At 47.2% G+C, this 12,387-nt stretch overlaps 1 protein-coding gene across 1 annotated transcript in view; it reads left to right on the top strand.

The window, feature by feature from the left end:
* COL26A1 (collagen type XXVI alpha 1 chain) overlaps positions 1-12,387 on the top strand; it is a 779,433-nt gene that overhangs the window by 667,158 nt on the left and 99,888 nt on the right. Inside the window, exon 5 of the mRNA XM_085649850.1 lies at positions 11,900-12,053. Coding sequence (XP_085505976.1) covers positions 11,900-12,053 — 154 coding nt within the window. The remainder of the gene's footprint in view (positions 1-11,899; positions 12,054-12,387) is intronic.

Raw genomic sequence — 12,387 nt, 5'->3', positions numbered from 1 at the left:
GTCCATCACGATCGCCTTCCGCTCCGTCCACGCTGTCCCGGCCAGGCTGCCGCCGAGGGAGCGCACCCAACCAGTCCCCTGCCATGTCCGGTGATTCGAAGAAGAAAGTCCGGTCCTCATACACCACACGTAACCTGGCGGGGAAAAGCATGGCATACTTCAGGTCCATGTCTCTGAGCCGCCGCTTCACCCCCAGGAAACTCTGCCTCTGTTTCTGCACCATCTGGGTGAAGTCAGGATAAAAACTCACAGAGGCGTTCTGAAAAGGGACCGGGCCTGTCACCCTCGATGCTAGCAGGATAGCATCTCGATCCCGAAAATTAAAGATCCGGGCTACAATCGGTCGCGGGGGGGCTCCCACCTTAGGCCGTCCTCCAGGCACTCGGTGAGCCCGCTCCACCGCAAAGAACTTGCTGAGGCCCTTAGGCGCAAGATGATTCACCACCAAATCCTCGACGAGTAAATCCACGGAGAGATCCTCCGAAGTTTCCGGGACCCCAATAAGGCGCGCATTATTTCGCCGGGCCCGACCTTCGAAGTCCTCGAGCCGGCGGGCGGAGAGGTCACTCACGGTTCGTAACTTACGAACCTCAGCCTGAAGTTCCGAGACATCGTCCGCGAGACCAGTGGTCTTGAGGTCCAGGGACTTGACCCGCTCATTGGTTTTGCCCAGGTCCGCGCAAATCAAGTTGACATCAATCAGAATCATGTCCACCTTGTGTGCCAGGGTCTCGAACTGTCGCCCAATCGAAGATTGCATCCCATCTATCGCCCCTTTGATATCCTGCAGCGATAGCTCCGAGGCAGGGGATGAATCGGCCTTCTGCGCTTCCAGCGACTGTCCCGATCCACCAGGCGACCCCTTCTGCTGGGCATAACGATCCATATTGTTGGATTGGGTATAGCCTCCCCGCCGGGTAGTCTTAGACTTCGACCTGTCCGCCTCCGATTTGGTCGACATCCCGAACAGCAGGACAATCAATTGCCAAAGGACGTCCCTCACGCAGCTAGAGGAAACAGGGTCAAATAGGACTACAACAGTCAGTCAGGACCGAGTGGAAGTCCTCCGGACAGAGGGGGACATGCGTGAAGCGCTCCCAAGCCAGAACAAACAAAGGGCGAGAAAGCGAAAGTGAAAGTGCAGCGGCATCCGTCTGTCAGTTCACACCTCCCAGGGCCGCTGTTGTTCAATTAGTGGCCGGGCATCCTGCCAACGCAAGCCCCTGGCATCCTTCGGAGGTAGGCCGCAATCTTCCGCCATGCACAACTTCGGTCCCCGATGGGCGATCTTCGCCCGGACAGCGTCAGTCGCCCCAGCTGTGACTCATCTGCAGGATTCCGTGCAGGAAAATCAGGATTTAGGACAGGATAAGTGCAGGAGGGCGCGAGGGTAGCGGGAGCTCAGGGCTCACGCGGCCATCTTGGTCAAGCGCTAGGCTCCTCCTCCGAATGCACCTTTATTATTAGCACCTGCCCCACCTGTTCCACCTGTTGTTCCACCTGTCGCTCCTCAATCGGTTCCTGCACCCCCATCACAGCCTCTTCCGGTATTACTGAGCTCTCCCCTACCTTCGTCTCCCTTTGTACCTATTACTCCCTCTTCTGCCCCGCCTAATATTCTGTCTCCTGTCCTATTGACGAATTCTCCCTCCGTTCGGAGGCGAATGGTTGATACAGTTTCTGGCCTTTTGTCCCCTCTATTTGGGACACTTCAAATGACCCCTGTTCCTCCTCGTAGACAAACTCGTAGTCAGCTCCCAGGTCCAGATGAACGGGAAGTGTTAGATCTCCTTGCCCGAAGGTGGATCACGAATGGCCCCCAGTATAGTGTGCAAGACATTATGGTCACCTTTCAGCAATGGGAGGCACCAACGCAGAGATATGTTTTTGATACTATGTGTAACATTTTAGGTCAAGAGTGGGAGGATATGGGATTGGGACCAGCCCCTCAGGGCCTGCTAGATGTTCAGGCCGAGTTTGATAAAGGGCTGATTGTGGGCGCAGAGGTTGAGGATGCGGTACGGACGCTTGTCACATTTAGAATGATGTTTGCTTGCCGGTCTTTGCCAAAACGCGATTCCTCTGTTAGACGAAAATTAAAACACTATCCTATGAGAGATGTTCCCCCAGTGTGGAGAGAGGAGGTTGCAGCTCAGGGTGGTAATCCTCTTATACCTGCTCACTTTCAACGTGTGTGGGTGCACGTCCCTTGGAAACGATCTGAGGTATTGGCCCTTAAACAGTCCTTACCGGACCCCCCGTAAAAATCCTGCTGGGTACTACAAAGAGTTGTCCCAAACTGTCGATGCATGTATTATGAATTTGGCCGATATAGACATGTTAATGGATAATGTGGTCCCACAACCATTATGGGCTAGGATTCGAAAGGAGGACCATCCAGGGGAATTGGGGGGTGATTGGGCTGCCATACTTGCCGCGGACAGACTCCAAGTGGGTGGTGCCAAACCTGAGGCTTTAATTACAGAACTCCCAGCTAGGATCATTGCCTTACTGAAAACTATGATGCCCCCTCTGCAAGTTAATTGTTGGCAGCGGATGAAAACGTCTCTGATTTCTTCACTCGTTTTGAGGAGACGTTTATCGATCATAGTGGTCAGGATATGAGCACGGAAGGTGGCCAACGACTGTTTGTAGATAAATTTGTGTCAAATTTGGTTCCGGAAATATCTAATAAATTGAAGAATTCTGAAAGTGCGTGGGCGGTCTCCTCTTCGGCCCAGATATTGGCTACTGCTCAATATTATGAAAATAGGGATAAAGAGGAAAGAGAGAAACTTGATAAAAAGACTAAAGTGCTGAAAACAAAAGTTCTTTTGCAACAAGCTCATCCTCCTCGCCCTGCCCAACGTGAATATCAGCCGCCTCCACAATTTCAGAGACAGTTGCAGAGGCCTGGGCCTTTTGTTCCCCGACCCCCACTGGGCCAGAATCAATGCGCCTACTGTAAAGAAGAAGGCCATTTAAAGTATAATTGCCCGTTTTTTGTACAGCGTACGGGCGGCGTTCCTGGGTCACGAGGCGGGGGTGGTTATCAGTCAGCACCCAGAGGTAGAGGACGGGGTACGCCGCCTAATAACCAACGTTCCATGCCCCCTGGAATCTCCACGAATTATTTTGATCAGCAAAATGTTCAGTCTACCAACTATTACAATGATGATTATTATACCGAGGATGAGAGCCAGAATTCCCAATCTAGCTAGGACAGCCATGGACGAAGTACGGGAGTAGTATCAGTTCCAGTGGACCAAAGCGGGCCTTATGTTGATGTAGTAGCACTAGGTGTTACAGAGCCATTCCTCTTAGACACTGGTGCGACAAAGAGCTCTATGATTCACTCTAAACTCCCTGGAGCACCTTTGTCTGGCTGTACGAATGTTTCTGTAGGTTTTTCTGGCACCCCAGTTCAAAACCCAGTTTCACGCCATTTGCCCATTTCAATAGGTCCTTACAAATTGGAGGCCCCGCTCCTTTTAACAACTGGTTGTGGTGAAAATTGGATTTATTGAAGAGATTGTATGCGACATTACACTGTTCCCCTTCTGGTGTACGTCTTACCTTAGTTAAGAAATTGACCTCACCGATGTACTTGTCTAAAGACCAGCTCCCCTCTGAATTACAATCTCTTCCCGCCACCCTCTGGGCCACCGGCCCCAATGCTGTGGGCCTCCTGCGGATCCCGCCCTACATTGTAACCCTCAAGCCTAATATTAAATTTCCTCACATTCCACAGGATAAAATTTCCAGTGAGGGCGAAAAAGCTCTTTTGACTATAGTTCATGATTTGGTACAAAATGGTGTGGTTGAAGAGACTAGGGGAAATGTATGCAATAGCCCTGTTCTGCCTGTTTTTAAACAAACCGACTCCTTTCAGCCACCTGTCTATCGTTTTGTGATCGATCTCAGAGAGTCAACAAGATTGTAGTACTTCAATTCCCTGTTGTCCCGGATATTAATGCCCTATTGACAATGATACCCGCCTCAGCTTCCTGGTTTTCTGTCATTGACCTCAAAAATGCTTTCTTCAGCATTCCCGTTGCTGAGGAAAGTAGGGATATTTTTGGCTTCTCCTTAGCAGGCCGAAGCTTCCGGTTCAAGCGGGCTCCTCAAGGTTATTGCGAGAGCCCCTCCATTTATAGTCAAGCATTACAATCACAGCTCAATACTATGTCTTTACCACCAGGGGCCACTCTCATTCAATATGTCGATGACCTGTTGGTTGCAGCAGATTCTGAGGACACTTGTAAAAAGGCTACCATTTCACTGTTACGACACTTATCTGACCACCACCACAAGGTTTCACCATCTAAATTGCAATATTGCTGCCAAGAGGTTACCTATCTAGGTCATCTCTTGTCAAAGGAGGGACGGCGATTGACCCCAGAACGTATCCAAGCAATTGCCCAAATGCCTATTCCATGTACGCAAAAAGTGGTGCGTGCCTTTTTAGGTATTACCTCTTATTGTAGACAATGGATCCCCAATTTTTCCCTTCTGGCGAAACCCTTGTTGGCACTTACTCTTAAAAATACACCGCACCCTCTCCCATGGACCGCGGAATGTCAGAAAAGTTTCACTGAATTACGTACTGCCTTGTGCTCTGCTCCTGTGTTAGGAACTCCTGATTACAGTAAGCCTTTCACACTCTATGTTCATGAGAAAGAAGATTGCGCATTATTAGTTTTAACGCAACAATTTGGGGACAAGCAACGTCCCTGTGCCTATTTTTCGGCTATGTTAGATCCAGTGGCCAAGGCGTTACCTAGCTGTTTGAGGGCTACAGCAGCAGCGGCAGTTTCCATTCGCCAGTCTGCTGGATTGGTATTAGATAATACCCTCATTGTCATGGTGCTGCATGCAGTAGACACCCACCTAAATAGAACGAAGACTCAACACCTCACGAGTGCACGCCTTTCGGGGTACGAATTGATGCTCTTGGCTAGCCACATACACATTAAGTGATGTAATGCCCTGAACCCGGCAACATTGCTGCCAATTCCAGTAGAAAATGGTACTCAGGAGCAGCATGATTGCTTCCTCTGCAAGGAGGAAGAGACAAGAGGCAGAGTTGATTTAAAGGATACTCCACTCCCGGACCCGGATGAGATCCTATGGGTGGACGGTTCTTGTTTTAAGCTTCCCAATGGTGAAACGACCTCAGCCTATTCAGTCACTACCTTGTACATTGTTGTGGAAACAGCGCGTATTATACATAATTCAGCCCAGGCAGCTGAATTGATAGCACTGACTAGAGCTTGTGTGTTAGCTGAAGGAAAAAGGGTGAATGTGTATACTGATAGTCAGTATGTGTTTGGAGTGGCCCATAGTTTTGGCCGCCTGTGGAAGGTAAGAGGGTTTCTCACATCCCATGGCACAAAGATACAGCATGGCCAATTGGTAAATGACCTTCTTGAATCGCTTACCATGCCCACTCAGATAGCAATTGTGAAGTGTAGTGCACATAAGAAAATTACTTATGATGTAGGTCAAGGAAATGCTTTCGCAGACCAGATAGCGAAAGAGACCGCTAAAGACACTACAAGCCGCATGTATGTTGTGGGCTCTGCTAGATGGGTTGCACAAGGTGGGATGTGTGAGAATACTGTGGACAGTGTGAAAATGATCCAGGCAGAAGCCACAGAGAAAGAATTGAGTACGTGGAAAGAGAGTATAGGAAGGTTGGATGTGACAGGGTGCTGGACAGACTTGTCGGAACATCAACGCTGGTTGTTACCAGATGCTTATGTACTCCCAGTAGTTACCATGGCACATGGTCCAGCCCACATTAGCGCTAAAGGTATATGCAAACTTCTGGCTCCGGTATGGCAGAATGTGGGGATCCCTAAATGTGCAGACAATCTAGTTAAGCATTGTATTATATGCTTGATGCATAACCCGGGGAAGGGAACACCAACACCGGCAGGCCACTTTGCTCCCCCAACGTACCCTTTTGAGGTTTTGCAAATAGATCACATTCACATGGAACGATGTAACAATCTGAAGTATGTTCTTGTTGTGGTATGTGCCTTCTCCCGATGAATAGAGGCCTATCCCCTGAAAGATTATACTGCTCTATCCACGGCAAAAGTCCTTTTGAAGGAGTTTCTGCCGAGATTTGGGTTACCCAGAATTATTTGGAGTGACAACGGAAGTGAATTTGTGGGTCAGATCATGCAGAAAGTATATACAGGCCTTGGCATTAAACAAAAGTTCCACGCAGCAAACCATCCTCAGTCAGCAGGTTTGGTGGAATGCTATAATGGCACTCTTAAGCTTAAACTCGCGAAAATACAAGCCAGCACGGGTCTTGCTTGGCCTGATGCCGTGCCCTTGGCTCTCATATCCACCAGAACAACCACCCATTCCCGTATGGGGCTTAGACCTTATGAGGTTGTGTTTGGACGCCCTGCAAATGTTTGGGGAGTCCCAAGGCCAAAGAAATACTCCGAGATAGAGCATCCATTGTTAATTGACTATTTGCATGATCTCACCACTAAGTTACGTGTCCTTCACCAACAGGTACAAGATACTTTGCCTCAGGCTTCAACAGATCCTGGTCATACCATACGGCCCGGAGATTGGGTCTGCATTAAAAACTTCCAGAGGTCGAAGAACTTGGAAACTCGCTGGAGAGAACATCATCAAGTACTTCTAACGACGCGTACTGCAGTGAAGGTGGTCGGCAAAAAGAACTGGGTACATGGGGTACATTGCAAGAAAGTGCCCCTACCTTTGCCTTATGATCAGTGGGTTCGTAACCCAATTAGCGATTCTGAAAGCGAAAGAATACCAAGATTTGGACTGTTTAGCGATGCACACCTAGACTTTGCCAGATCAGAGAAAGACGACGACGAGATCCTCCAAGCAGCTATACCACCGGCATTGAAATTGGACACTACTGAACCACATCTCCTTTTCCAAGAACAAACTGTACCTGGTTCCCAGAGGTACGATTTGAGGCCCAGACTGAACAAAATACCTCAATAGTGACTCATTGACTTTGTCTTTATCCCGATTTCCACATGTTGCAGGGCCGTGATCGTAGTCTTAGAATTGTGACTCAAGGTGTGGCTCTAGGCCTGTGGGACTTGTAGGAAAATAAAAGAACTGCAGACAATCACAGCTGAGTGAAGCAACCTCCTGTCACGGGCAACATTTAGAGATGGAAATGACTGTTCAAAAGGGAATGGACAAAATGCAAACAATGAGCACGAAGCATTGTAAATTATTGCATAATCGTTTTGTAGTGGCTTTAATAATATTGATTTTAATGTGTATTATATTGTCTTGCATAGGATGGGGACTACATGTAATTTTTACGCAGCCTATTCCCAAAGTTACCGTTGAAATGCATACACATGTCGCTCTACCCCCTCATGTTGAGTCGAGAAGGAGTGAATTCTGTAACAACACATTTGTTTCTATGCTACACCAACATCAATTGGCTACTAATGCGACGAACTGTTGGGTTTGTGGTCTTCTGCCAAGTTCTGTGAATACTGGAATACCATACATTACCCTTCCTTTTTCATTTAATGGTTCATGTAGTGCATGGTGGGAATTGAGTGCCAGTTGGGTATTTTCTGGAGATGGTGATACCCAAGACGTAAGGAGCTTGGGAGTACATCTATAACATTTATGTTGGCGGGACAGAAAAAGGATATATGGGACGAATAGTGAGAAGTCAGAATATGCTGATCGCCAAACCAGATCTACGGATTTGTATTTCCTGCCCTCTCATAAAACCTCTCGGAAAGGACAAACTTTTCTAGTGGTTCCTGGACAAGCACCATTCTGTATTGGGAAAGGAGGGTTAGAATATAAAGGTACAAGCAAATGCCAACATATTGTGACCTTGAATGGGACAGATTGGCCTCGCATGGTTCCCTCACGTAATACATACTTTGTGTGTGGAAATAAGGCTTACACTTCTCTACCTGGTAATTGGAGAGGCACTTGTTATATTGCTTGGTTGTTGCCCCCTACATATATAGCAGATGCCAAGCATCATTTACAGAAAAGAAGGGTGGCGTCTGACCAGGATACGTCAGGACAAGAAGTCAGGAATGTCTTGAAAGGACTTCTTCCATTCTGGGGTCCAATAGCCAACAGTAGAGACATAAGACAACTAATTCGAGTTGTAGAAGCCACTGTCAATGAAACAGCTGGAGCTTTGAGTAATCTCACTGCAGAACTCGTTGCTGACCGCCTTGTCAAGCTTCAGAACAGGATGGTATTAGATATTATTCTTGCTGACCGTGGGGGCGTATGCAAATTGATCGGATCTAGCTGTTGCATTTATATTCCAGACAACGCCCCTACAGTATACCAAGCCATCTCTAAACTACATAAGATCGCTGAGTCCGTTCACCAGGATGAAGGGAATTGGTCTCTGATGGGATGGTTTGGGGGACTACTGTCTACATGGGGATGGAAGATTCTTACCTTTGTCGGAGCGACTTTGGCTATTCTCTTCTCATGTTGCCTTTGCCTACAATGTGGTCCTGCTATATGAGGGCTCTGCGCCACCCTGTGTGTTCCAAATCCTGTATCCTAGAAAGCAGAGAACACAAAAATAATGCTGCAACAACAGCTTGTAGATTTCATGGCTATTGAAGTCGATTCTGATTAACAACAGCCTGTGTGTTTTTGCCTGAGTAATGGCAAAAGGAGGGTCTGAGGAAATATGATTACGGCTCCATCTTGCGTATTGACACCATTGTGATGTTGCCCTCACACAGGCACCGACGACCTTCGTAGCGTTTCTTTCATACTCTGTACTGTAACATGTTAAACAACCTTTTCCTGTTTCTCTGAGCAAAGTACATTCTGAGACCCGGCTCGAAGCAACTAATTCCCGTGATAACCATCTATTGACCCTTGGTGATTCTTCTCTGCCTCTCCAATTGTTTTACGAATCACCACCTGCAACACGCAAACATGTCCTGTTGTAAATTAATTTAACTTAGGAATGCTCATGCCACCTGGCCTATAGGGTCAGGTAGAGAACACAACCCTAGGGAAGGAATTTATATTACCTATTATTCTGTATCTTGTACAAAGAATGTTTGCTAGTGGATGATTTGTTTGTTTTTATTGCACATTGAGGGGGTTGTTGCTTTAGGGGATTCAAGCGCTATAAAAGACTGTGAGCCATGGATTGAAGTGGCAGTCTCCTGAGAACCTACCACTGATGTACTTCTAGGACAACTGTACCTAGCTGCAGCTAATAAATTGAAGTTCCTGTGCCAACAGAGTGTTCCGTGTCTCTGTACATTTAGCAGGCGAACTCAGAAGATTTCAGGCATACCCTGCGCCGCCAGGCCTAATTCAGCCTGGTTCTTCAGTCTTATGGATGAGTTCTCCTAATTCTGAGAAGCGGTAAAGGAATTTCACCTAATTAGAGACAGCAATATACACCCTCATTAAATGCTGGTCCATAACACCCCGATGGTAACCTCTGAAGCAAGAAAGCAACACACATATTTCTTATTTTTAACGCTTCTCTAGATCACAGTCCTCAGGGACACAGAAGACCCTGCTCAAAGAGTAGTGGTGGGGTAAGAACAGCGGATTATAGCACTAGTATGCAGGAGAGAACCACCGGATCGTGCACACAGGCTGTCTCTGGGTGGGGGAACACATGAACCTTTCTCTCAATTCTCAACCTCAGCTTGGCTGGCCAGTGTTTGAAGACCCCGCACCAGGAGCTTTGTCACAGTGTCACGACGGAGATGCGGGAAAATATGAATAGTCTTTTCAATCAATGCAAGGTTCTCTTTCTACAATCTTCATCTGCTCTCCCTCTGTCCTGATCTTGCAAACTCTGCCCAGATTATTTCATCTCCAGTCCGAAAACTGTCAGAGCCCCTCGCTGGCAGCCTCACAGATTTAAACCCCAACAGTGGATCCGTGCACACCACGCAGTGTGTCATCATTGGAGTAAAGCTGCTGTGCCCGATTAATGTTACCCCAGCCTTTCACACTTCATCTACATCATCATGGAGGAGGCAGATCCATCCATATGTTGTCCCCTCTGTATCGTGGAGTCTGCCTCTTTCAGAGCTCCAATCCTGAGGACCGGGAGGTGCAGGAGAACCGCCCCCAGTTTGTTTTTGGTCACTCACCCTTTACTACTTCCACCATCCTTTCCATGGCAGACATTTTTGTCTCAATTCACTGGGGCACCCTCAGCAGTTCTGTGAGTCTTTACTCTGACGCCTCCTGTCTTGCCCCCAATAATGACCACAGTGGCTGTCACTCCAGAGGACACTGTCCTACACAGGCTGTTTATTCTGTGTTTGTGTACATTGCATCACTTGGCTGATCTCTGTGCTCTCGATTTGTGTTAGTCTTTGCATATCGCGTCAATTGTTGCTGTTATTGTTGCTTGGTACTTGTATGAGACCCAATCACAAACTCCTCAGACTTTGACAGTAGACAACTATTCTACTGAGACTGTGGAAACTGTCAAGCAGAAGCTTTACCATGGAGCCAGGCCCTAGTACCGTGGGACCACGGGATCGGCGAGCTTGAGCAATGCTGCAGAGGTCTTCTATACGGTTATGTAGAATGGCCCCTAAAATTCTATAGCATTAAATATACCTCTTCTGATTCTCCCACCCTCTTAGGAATTCAGCAGCACTCCTGTGATTCCTACACCAACAGGACACATAACAGTCACCCCTCCCATTTCCGTCGTGCATGCAATAAACAAATAAATGCCTGTAGGGTGTAATGTGTAACCTTTATTTGGGAGCACAAGTAACAATAAGTAAATCGAAGCACCTTCTAATAGCCCACTTGAATGGCTGATTCTGCTTCTATCTCGGGTCATCAATCTGGTATTGGCTAAATTATCCAATATGTACTTTTATTATTTTTTAGTAAGGTTTTATAATGGTTTCTATTTTGTTGTACTAGAAACTGCACACTTATAATTATAAAACATGTAGTGTTAAATAACATCACCAAACCTAGTGAACATCATACTACTATCCAATCAGCATAGCGTAAACAACGGACCTTGCCACATGCACCGAATTGATGTCCGATATTCCACAATTGGACGTCCTCAAGCATGCAACACCGATTACATCCCAACAAAACCAACTTCACAACACAATTCCCATTACACTTAGAATGTTGCAGCACCCTGACACTATGATACACAGACTGCACCTGCAAAGCTATATAGCTGGCAAATCAGCAACACTTTCCAATCTTACGCCAACATATATCTCAGATCCCTGCAGATAATGTTAGCTTAAACATACAACACCGCCACCGCCATGGCCGCAATATCTATGCAGGCCATTCAATGGTCAACCAACCCAACAGATCAACTAAAACCGGAGAGTCCTTTGATGCACTGGTCCCTATGCGCACCTAGAACTTTCTGTCTCAGATTAGTTTATGTTCCTCAGCTCCTTCAGGTCTGCGCTGGGAAACCCTTTTTGGGTAGCTATGCGCATTATCAAATGATTTTAACAATGTGACAGTACCTGCCAGGAACAGAAGTGAAGACTCAACATACTTCTGATAACCAAACACAACCACACACCACTAATCAAACACAAGCAAACCATGGAAAAGCCTGAATGTTTGGAAAAGGTGACGAGATCAAGAAAGCTCTACGGCGCTGTGCTAGTGGTAGAAGACAGTTACACTGGATAAAACAACTTGCTCTATGTTAGTTCATGTCCCGGGATCAAGAATAGCAAAAGAGAACATTTTGACAATCATATTGGCGCAAATGTGACGACTCTTCTGTGTACTGTGAAAGCCTGTTGGTAAATTGATAGAAATTGCATTCAGGAGCAGAGACAATACCCGCTGAATGTGCACTGAGCGTGATATGTGCTTATTTGATCTTTTTTAGATTCTTCTTCTGGAGGCCCCTGGGAAATCCCTCCCCTCAGAAAATGATCTGCCCGTCACCAGGACGGCAAAAACATGGAATGAGGGTTTTCTACCGGATGCGATTCCGCTGCGCAATCCGGGGAAGATTCTCAGCAAGTCGCTCAGGCCTTCAGGTAAGTTCACTTACATCAAAGCAGTGTACGGGTCCAAGACCCTCAACAAGCGCTAGGCCGTGGGCCAGAGTTAGCGGTCACAATCGCACACTTGTCATTGCTTACTCCTTACTAGGAGAACCCGGCTGATTCTTATCCCTATCTTTGTGCAATAGCATCAGTGTCTGTGGGTTCTCTTTCTGTGTCTCCAGGAGCTTCTCACATCCGCTTCCTGCGTGCTGTCCTTTGGGGGTCCCTCAAGGCCCAACCTTGGGCCTTTTCATCGTATCCACTTCCATCTCCTTGCAGCGAGGACAGAGTGACCCCTGGCGTACACGCTCTAGGAGCCGCCAAG

The sequence above is a fragment of the Triturus cristatus genome, chromosome 3_2, assembly GCF_964204655.1.
Source record: "Triturus cristatus chromosome 3_2, aTriCri1.1, whole genome shotgun sequence".
Classification (NCBI taxonomy): domain Eukaryota; kingdom Metazoa; phylum Chordata; class Amphibia; order Caudata; family Salamandridae; genus Triturus; species Triturus cristatus.
Note: the sequence above shows the minus strand (reverse complement) of the source record. Positions and strands in the feature narration are given on the sequence as shown.